This window comes from Semicossyphus pulcher, unplaced genomic scaffold (genome assembly GCF_022749685.1).
Source record: "Semicossyphus pulcher isolate SPU_LCO1_2020_fin unplaced genomic scaffold, fSemPul1.0.p SCAF_17, whole genome shotgun sequence".
In the NCBI taxonomy this organism is placed as follows: Eukaryota; Metazoa; Chordata; class Actinopteri; order Labriformes; family Labridae; genus Semicossyphus; species Semicossyphus pulcher.
Window position 1 is genome coordinate 22579769 of NW_027211681.1, and position 9631 is coordinate 22589399.

The 9631-nt window shown below is 41.8% G+C and overlaps 1 protein-coding gene across 1 annotated transcript; it reads left to right on the forward strand.

The window, feature by feature from the left end:
• The first annotated feature begins 893 nt into the window (after positions 1–893).
• LOC138595035 (ubinuclein-1-like) lies at positions 894–7085 on the forward strand. The gene is made up of 13 exons (XM_069666353.1): positions 894–1115; positions 1447–1554; positions 2101–2199; positions 2626–2760; positions 2966–3057; positions 3159–3753; positions 3846–3916; positions 4949–5078; positions 5197–5315; positions 5832–5954; positions 6116–6259; positions 6345–6395; positions 6503–7085. Exons 1-13 carry the CDS (start codon positions 894–896, stop codon positions 7083–7085), a joined length of 2472 nt encoding a protein of 823 aa, XP_069522454.1.
• The last annotated feature ends 2546 nt before the right edge of the window (positions 7086–9631 follow it).

A 9631-nucleotide genomic window follows, 5' to 3' on the forward strand; every position in this document is an offset into this window, starting at 1 on the left:
AGTATTGAGATCTAGAAAAAAATATTCTTTTATATCTGCACTTTGATTGATTTTTTTTTTTCACAGAGAAAGAATGATTTCCTTTTTGAAAGAGAGTTCAAAGAGAGCTCAATGAGAAGATACATCCTATTCTCGTTTTGTAGCAATACATGAAGCTAAAGCGAGTTAGCCAAGTTAGCTAAGCTTCGCTCAAAGTCAAATTAGTCTGGCTCTAGTCTAAAGGTAAGAACATCCATCTACCAGCAAACTAACTCTCATCTATTAACAAGTTATAGGTCACTTTGTTATTCCGTAAATAAATTGTGTAAAAAAAAAAAAAAAAAGTCAACTCACTTTTCCCCAGTTAGCTATGTAGCTAACAAGACTTGGCCCTGACCAGTTGCCAGGCAACCATTGGACATCCCGAAGTTACTGCGCCAAGAAAAGGTAAATAACCGCTCCGAAATTTTGATTTTTCTCATGTTTCTGTGATGATTAAAGAGGACACATTTGTAACCAAGCTAACAGGCTGCTCGCAGCTCTCAACCCTCCGCCATCAAGCTGAACTTTTGCTTTGGATAACTATTAATGTTAATGTTAAAAAATGAAGTTATGTCAGTTACATTTATAAAGGTAGGGAGGTAAATATTTAATTTGAGTAAAGTTAGTTTAAAACTTCAATGTTCTGTATGTGTGATGAAAATATAGACATAAAATAAACAGTTACAGCTATTTTTTATTTATTTATTAATATTCAACATTCTTATGAAGGGGATTGGCTGTTTGTAAAGTCAGAGGTAACGCAGCTGAGCACGTGCACAAGGACGGGACGCACCTGTATGTATTTCTACTTAATTAAACCTTTCTTCGCGTGATTCAAACCAAACCTCAGTCTGCTGGTGTTGACAGGTATGATGGCTGAATCTCGGAGGGTTCAGTTGACCACGCTGTCATGTGATGTAGGCTTACCTTCCGCTTCTGACAAGCCGGCCTCGGTCCTAAAGTCTCCGGCAGGTGTTCAGCAGGAGAAAGAAACCCGTCCAGACACCGACACGGTCCGACTGGTGCTCACACTTTTTGAACCTGATGAGCGGACTTTTCCGGAGTTCAGCTACAATCAGCTCGTTGAAAACAAGGTGCGGTTTCATGCTGATTTCTGCTGAATGAACTGAGTTTACTGAGGGGTTGAATAGCCAAGATTTAATGTTCATATCAAGCAGCCACTGTAAAGGGATTCAAAATCAAAAAAGCAAAAAGCATTTCAATCAACCTGTTAGTTTAAAATGTAGAAAACCTCTCTTTGCTATTTTGCTGCACAACCAGTGCATGCTGGGAAAGGCTCGAGCCACAGTGAGCCCAGTCTGGAGGTGGTGGGTAGGCCTTGGGCATAACTTAATTTAACGTTTGACTGTAGGACAAAGTTCTGATTTTATTTTTGTGTAAAAGTTATGTCTTTTTTTTTTTTAGCTCAACTGCACCAAAGATGAAGAAGTCCCTCTGAGCAGATTTGAACAAGAAGAAAAGGGAGACAACGATGAGGTCGCTGCTATTGCAAAGAAGTTTGAGGAAAAATATGTGAGTAGCTTCTTTGCAAATTTGGCAATGTCACACTCGTGATGTTGCTTTTATACACCAAGCGGCAAATAGTAGTAAAAAGTAATAATCAACAACAGATTCACCAACTCAACTAGTTCTGCTGGACTGTTGCCAAGCAGCCCAAACATTCTCCTGCACTCTGTCTACATGTTAACACAGATCAGCTGTTCTTGGTCAAGTACGTTTATCTGTTTGTTTAGTTTATCATCAACCAGTGAAATGAGAGTCTGCTGTGTGATTCAGAGGTACCGGCTGAATCATGTAGACATACACAGTCTGCTGTAATGTGAATTAACAGTATTCAGAACACCTGGCTGATGAGGAGTGATACACAGAGTGAGAAGTCCCAGATATCCAATTAGATTACTTGGTCTGAACTAACTGTTGTGTAAGTTAAATATTGGTAAATGCTTTTGTTAACAACATTAGAAATGAAAACTTTCTTTGATTATTTTGTTGTCTTTTTGATTTAACTCAAATGCGGATCAAAATAGTGGCTCACAACTTTGTATCATCTCGTTGCAGGGCGGCAAACCTAAGAAAAAGAAGGACCGCGTTCAGGACTTGATTGATATCGGATACGGTTATGATGACGAGGATTCTTTCATTGACAACTCTGAGGCTGTGAGTCACTGTTCAGTCACACTAATATTAACACTGAATTGTTATCACGTCATGTTTCTTTATATTTTTCCTATCAGTGTATTTGAAGGTCTGTTGCACCAAGAGAGCGCTTTGATGTTATCTACTTACGCCTTAGTTTGCACTTCTTTTATTAGAGATTTTTCACGTCACTCACCATTGACCAGATATCGTATCTGCTCGAGCAGACACTCTGCGCTACAGCAGTTTACTGTGTTTAACTATTCTCACATATCAAAACATGTTTTAAGAAACAAAAGGGGTCTGACAAAACTTCCTCTGCTCAGCGTTGCCAACTTTTGACATTCATCGACTAATCCATCTGTCTCTACCTTCCATTAATATTTTCCAAACTGATGTCATCTATTTTAATCAAATTGTAACCTAGCATCTGTCTGATTTCTGCAGTATGATGAATTTGTGCCGGCCTCCATCACAACCAAATTTGGTGGATTTTATGTAAATTCTGGTGTGCTGCAGTTCCGCCCGACTTCTGACACTGAGAACCTCACAACAGATGAGAACACACCCGAGGCCTCAAAGGTCAGTAGTGCAGAAGCGTTGTAGGATGTTTCACCAGTCTGAGGGAATACAGATTTCAATTTTAGAAGATATTTTCCTGTTGCTGCTTTTTCTTAAGAGTTGGATGCCACACTGTTCTTTGCACCAGTGTTTTGTATTTCTGAAAATGTTCAATTTGATCTTCGTAAGTGTGTAAGATATAACTCCTTAAAACATACATTTTTAGAAACGTAAACTGAATGCCGGTAAGGATAAGCCAAAGAAGAAGCCTTGCAGAGAAGATGGCGAGATTCAGGTCAATGTGGATCCCAAGATGAGGTGAGTCTGGAGAAATAAAACCTTTTGTTTAAGAGCCATTTTGACACGGATGCTAGAATTCTGAAAGTAATTCTCACAAGAGTAACTTGTTCATCTTGTAGCACTTTGTCTGAAATTGGACCAGACGCCGAGATGAAGAAGAGAAAGAAGAAAAAGGCAGCCGGCCCTCTAAGCGTCACCACTATGCTGAAGAAGTTTCAAAGAGAGAAGGAGAAGGAACGACAGAAAGTGGAGAAAGCAAACCAGAGGGCAGCAGCCATCATGGGAGCACCCACAATCCCTCTGTGCCCGGCAGATGCAGGCGGGGGCGGAGGCTCCGGACTGACCGACCCTCTCCTCAGTTTAATCGGCTCAACCAATGACCACGCTCTGATCCAGGCAGCCAACACGGTGGACTTTGATATTGATTTGGACTCTTTATTAGACGTCAGTGAGGACACTGTGTCATCGAAATTGGTTCCTCAATCTGCAACAGAGACGCAGCTTTTCAAACCCAAAGGCGACGATCAGGACCAGCCTGGTGCTGCTCACACTGAAGTCCAGCCTCTAAATACAAAGGCTCACCTGCAGCCGAAGCCTCCTTCAGAACAAATCCAGCTCCTCACACAGACCAGCTCGACCTCATCTCCTCAGTGTGTCCCGCTGCCAGAGGGGCTTCCTGCGGGACTGGAAGACCGCATTAGAAAACTCGTGGTGGTGAGGTTCACTTTTGTGATTTGTGTATTTTCAGGTATCTTGTAAATAGTATCGGGATAGCTGTAAAGATGATGTACGCCATTTTTTTTCAGGCTGCCAAGACATCAGAGGGAGAGTCCAAACTCAAGTTCTTCACTCCAGAGATCAACTCAATCCTGCTAGAGTGAGTTATACAACAACACAGACCAACAACACATTTGTTAGATTTTATAACTTTTACTTTGAGCCAGGAGCAACAGTAAGCTTTTTTAAACTCTTTTCAACTGCAAAATTGCCGGATATGACGTGCGCTTTGGACATTACACTCGTACTGTTCATATTTGGGTCATTCACTACTTAAAGTAGCAGTTTTCCCCTGGAAAAAGCCGCTGTCAGTCAAAGCTGGTGTTCTCTGTAATCGATAGAAGCAATAATATAGCTGTGGAGGAAGTTGTACGAACAGCTCGTGGTTTCGCCCATTCTACATTCCTACAACACCCAGCATGCATTGCGCCCCTCCCTCTGAAAGGAACGGCCCAGCGAGAGACGCTGGAGTTAAATACCTCCGAAATACGACGAGAATAAACCGGTGGATCGTCTTCAGGTCTGCAGTCTACATTTCAAACCTGAAGATTTTGAACGAGACATGACATCAGAGGCGGCCGTCCTAGACGGAGGAAGTGTAGTTTAGCGAGCTCCCTGGCCTCCGCCAGATGATACGTTTTACATAGTCTGATGGAGGTTTTCCAGGGCCCATTGGAGAAGCGAATAGCGTCCTCCAAAGGCACAGAGTGGAATTGCATTTTTACCATAATGGCATTAGCTCCCCATGATAGGACTGAGGTTGGAAATGTGCAAACTGGCCCTTTAAAGGTAGCTTGTGGAATTTTCTGTTAAACAGTTATATTAACTTTAACACATGGTGTGAATCAGTGAGGCCTCACAAATTTGAGTACTCTTAAATCCTGATAAAACCATTTACATACTTAACTTTAACTGTGTTGTTTACATCAGTGTTCACTAACTTGCAGACTTCTTGACAAAAGTCTTAAAATTTGTGAGAAAAGGTGTAATAGTGCAATTCCACTGCCAGCTGTCAATTTAGCGTCCTGTCTTGTCCTGGGATCGCTTGATAAACTTTTCTGACTTAGTCCATAGTCATATTGATTGGAGCCTTTAAAGTGCATAGTCCAGTTCTGTCACTATCCTGATCCAGTATTGAGCTGCAGTGTCGGGAACAGGGCGGCCAGCTGCGCTCCAAGGTGTACACACACCTGTCGGCTTTCCTGCCCTGCAGCAGAGACACACTCCTCAAACGTGTGAAGAAACTGTTCCTCACACACATGGTGAGTGTTTTATATTTCATGATATCACCGGTACCTAGCGTTGGTTATGGGTCATATTTGTTTCCAACTTGCTTGTTGAATTTGACGCTGACAGGAGGAGCCCCCAGACGTGGAGGAGCCCCCAGACGCGGAGGATCCCGTGCATAAACTCAAGGAGGCGATCGGAAAAGCTATGCCGGAGCAGATCGCATGTTTCCATGAAAACTGTCAAGCATATGAGCAAGTGAAGAATGCAAAGTAAGTGCATTAGTGAATGTTTGAGAAAAACGTCACTTTATTTACTATTTTTAACGTTAAACATTTAAATAAATGTCTAATAAAAGTCACTATCTGTCGCCGAATAAGGTAACACAATGGTGATTGAGCCTATGGCCCACTGATGAAAGCCTTTGCATTTGCAGTGTTACAGACTGGGTGTCTGGTGCGACATTTGTGAAAAAGTGGCTCCCAGTTAGTGACGCGTTTTCCATCAGCCAGCAGTGGTTGGTCTGCCAGAGAGAGTAGGCGGAGCTAAGCGGCTGCTTTTCCACTCTCTGCAAGCTTTGCGAGTAAACAGTACTCTACTATGGCTGAACAAACAAAGAAAATTCAATTTAAATACTATCAATTATTTATTATTATTAATTTCTCTTGTTATACAAGGCAGAAGAATTCTATTCAGAAACAGTGCATGTTTTCTTTTTGGAGCAGGGTTTGGGTTCATGGGTGTATTTGTCTCTTGTCCATCTTGAGCTCTGTTTTCGTCCATGTCAGGGCCACAGAAGAGGACAAAGAGGGCAAACAGAAGGTGAACGTTGGCCCAGAGGACAGTGTGGAGGAGAAAGGCGGGAAAAAAGGAGGCCCTAAGAAGTTGTTCAAATGGAACGAGGAGATCAGGTCAGATATAATGAAGATTTTAAAATGATCTTGTACCAAAGTCTTACCTTTTTAAGAGAAGCAGCCTTTTGTTGCAGACACAGGGGAAAATTACCTGCTTCATTGCACATCACACCTTTTTTTTTATTTGTGTGGAAATCATCCTGTTGTCTCTCACACAGGGAGTGCTTGTGTCGTGTGTTGAGCGTGAAAATGGAGGGCTATAAAAAGGAAAGGAAAGGGAGCCAGGAGGTGGAGGAGTACCTTAAGACCTTGTTAGACCACGAGGTGAAACCGCTGTGGCCCAAAGGGTGGATGCAATCCAGGTATCAGCAACTTCACACCTTCAGTTATAAAAAAAACCCTGACCTTATTCACTATGCAGACGTGTCTCAATATTTGTTGTTTCAGGGTGCTGATAAAGGAGAGCAGGAAAATGTTATGCCTCTCTACCTCGTTACCGTGAGTTCAACTCCAACGATAATTTTACTCCTTTAATTGGCATGAATTTCTTGATTCTCAGACGGGTTTATTAAAGGTCTTTATGACTAATTCACATGTGCACTCAGAGTAAAGAGGGCGAGGCCTGAGAAGAAGCAGCAGCCTTCTATCGGTGCTCCTGCTACGTCAGCTGGCTGCAGCGCTCTCACCCAGGAAGCAGACGATGTCTTTATCGACGGCACAAATCTCTCCAGTTCTGTGTCACTCGGTGGTGTGAGGAAGGACGTTTCTGCCTTGAAAAAGCTGGAGGGTAAAACAGGAGGAGTGGTGGCTGTTGATTGCGGCTCCTTTACACCTGCGGAGTCAGACGAACCTCCGGTCAGCACCACGTCTGCTCCGACTCCGTCACTCCTGAATCTCCTCGCTGATCAGGCGCTGGCTCGAGAGCAGCCTCTCTGCGTGTCGCAGGAGCTCCTGGCAGCAGCTGTGGCTAAATACAAACATTCAGTTCAACACTGGAGCTTTGGGTTCGACACCAAAAGTCCTCCGCTCCCTCCTCCGCCTCCTCAGACCAGTCCCGTCAGCTTCCCAGTGAGCGGGCTGTGTCATGTGGTGGTGCCTCAGATGCTGCAGATGGGAGACTTTGCCAGGCACGTGGATGCTGGACAGGTGCTCATCATCTCTGACGACTCTGACACGACTATACAATGACCATCAACAATGCAGATTTACATGCAGTAAGTTAAATTAGTTTACTTTTGGCTAAATGGACAAACATTTCTGCTGCTGAGTCTCTGAATTAAAACAAAATACATGGTTTGATGATGTTCTGAACTAGCGTGGTGCATGTTTTACATTTTATACCTTTTTTAAAGCTTTGGGTGGTCTTGCAGTTATTATGGTTCTCCAGTGATTTAGTACTCCATGAAGTTTGCGGCTCAAAAGAGAAAATGTATAAATCTAAAAAGAGATCGTGACTTTTAGTCTCTGCCATGGATTAAGCAAAAACCTACATTTCCCATAATCAAAGTCCCTCCCTGCCCATTAAGCGCGCACAAACTCCACAACCTCAATGCAGTAAGATATCCCCAATTGAAGCTTCCTTTACTAGCTTCCCATGACAAATTGTATTCCAAGACTTCTAGTTTTACCAAAAGAAAATAAATATTTTTAATAGACACTTTCCATCTCTCAAACTAAAACTAAGTAACCACCATTAGTAGATTTTTAATCTCACAAAAACTATAAAAAGCATTAGATGTTGTGTTTTCTGTCAAATATTTAGTTTTGTCGACTAGAAATGAAAATGAGTAGAAGTTTATCCTCCACGAGACGCCTGTATGTCTTAAGATGCGTGAGAGATTTAAAGGAGACATATTTTAGCTATACAATCAATTTTCTATTATTCTGATGTGTTTTTGAATCATGTTGGTAAAGTTTGTTTAATTTGAAAAATTGTATACATATTTAAATTATTTTTCGGAGCCTCTCCTTCCTCCTGAAACGAACAAGTCGTCTTGCCTTTCAAAGGTCAGACTTTAGCCACGATTGGCTGACAGTATTAGGAGTGAGCACGTTGCCCCTCCACCTCATGTGCGATCCCACGCGGGGGAGCGGCCGCACTGCACCGTCACTCCAAAGTTGCAGAAATTATGGCTGCTCTAGGATCAGTTATTCGGCCTTATATGTACGAGCCAGAATCACCAGGAGGTATCGGGATGGTAAGTTGAAATCTTGACAACGACTTGACTACAGGCTCGTGCAAGAAGGCAGCCTGAGGTCAATGACGATTGGTCGATTTCAGCGAAAGCAAGGTTCTAAGAACGGCCCGTTTCAGAGGCGACCTTTTTAAACATGAAATTCTGGAAAAACACAAAATTATGCAGTTTTCGCTTTTTCACTGTGAACAATAAACACCCAAACATGTGAAACCCGTGCAACATATGAGAACATCCATTCAAAAGATACAGCCTCTTTAACAGTCGGTTTTAAAGCGAGTAACAGCTGTATGATGATCAGTCAGTGCTCAGAAGTCTGCTTGAAAATGAGAGAATAAGTCTCGTTTGCTTTTTCTTTTCTTTCCAGATGTGGAGCTGTTCTTTGGACACAAACTGAGGAGTTATATCAATGTCAGCAGTTGTCGTGCAAAAGTTTATATAAAACCAACATTTAACCGACAAGCTGTGGTTATCGACTGAAGCAGTCAGTGTGGAAAGAAGTGGCACTTTTACCAAGCAGCAGAGATATGACATAACACTGCCAAACCCCTTACTCTACCTTTATCTATTACTGATACAACTTTGTGTGAAACATCTTCTCACAAAATCACTTGTGATAATGACCATATAGTGGTTTTGTTACAAATGTGAATGATTTACTTTGAATTAATAAATAATAAAGAGCTTACATGTGTCACGCATCTGTTTTTAGCTTAGCTGTCTTTGCACGACGTACAGCAACTGAAGCAATTATGTGCATTTAGCTTTAGTCCTAATGTAGTAAAACTGGATTATTTTTCCCCTTTGTTTAAAACAAGCCAAATCAGCTTGACTGCTTATTTTAAAGTCGAGATGAAACATGATTTTGGGGAGTATCTAGCTTCCGTATCGTGACGTATTTCCAAGTGAAACAGGACGTGCAGGCGGGACGTATCATTAGAGGGATTTGATTTGATCGTTGAGAAGTGGGCGTTGACAGACGTTCTCCACAGCGCAGTAGCTAGCTAACTGACCGAGCGTTCTTGGCGCTCTGTGGCTAAATGTTGCAGATCGATTGGTTGAAGTTGTTTAGTGCTAACTTACGTAAGCACGCGTGAAATTTAGTTTTACCGGAACAAAAAATGATCAGATTTTGATATAAGAATACGAAGAAATTGATTTTCTGTATTTGTTTTTGGCCTATATTGTCAAATAGATGCACAATTTTACCGGGGATGTGATCTAAAAGGATTAAAATGACATTTTTTCATTTCACCTCGACTTTAAACAAAACCTGGAGGATTGGACACACATGGAGGTGACAGAGTATTATCCACCTTTTATTCTCTACCAGTCAGACGCTACATGATAAATTGAAAATGAGTTGTTTCGATGTGAACTCTGGCCACTTACTTTTTAAACTTGTTTCCAGTTTCAAAACTTTTACAATCAAATTGGTTTTGATGATTGACCTGCAAATGTGTTATGTTGTTATTTTGACTGTATTTTAGAATTGTGCAAGTGAAGCAGTTCAAGTCTAAAGCAAGAAAGAGCTGCTGC

Excerpts from the sequence above, each read along its gene's own strand:
- LOC138595035 (XM_069666353.1), top strand. The coding sequence starts at position 894 with ATGGCTGAATCTCGGAGGGTTCAGTTGACCACGCTGTCATGTGATGTA. Across the intron at positions 3,058-3,158 it reads AATGTGGATCCCAAGATGAG|CACTTTGTCTGAAATTGGAC; the intron begins GTGAGTCTGGAG and ends TTCATCTTGTAG. Across the intron at positions 6,396-6,502 it reads TGCCTCTCTACCTCGTTACC|AGTAAAGAGGGCGAGGCCTG; the intron begins GTGAGTTCAACT and ends ATGTGCACTCAG.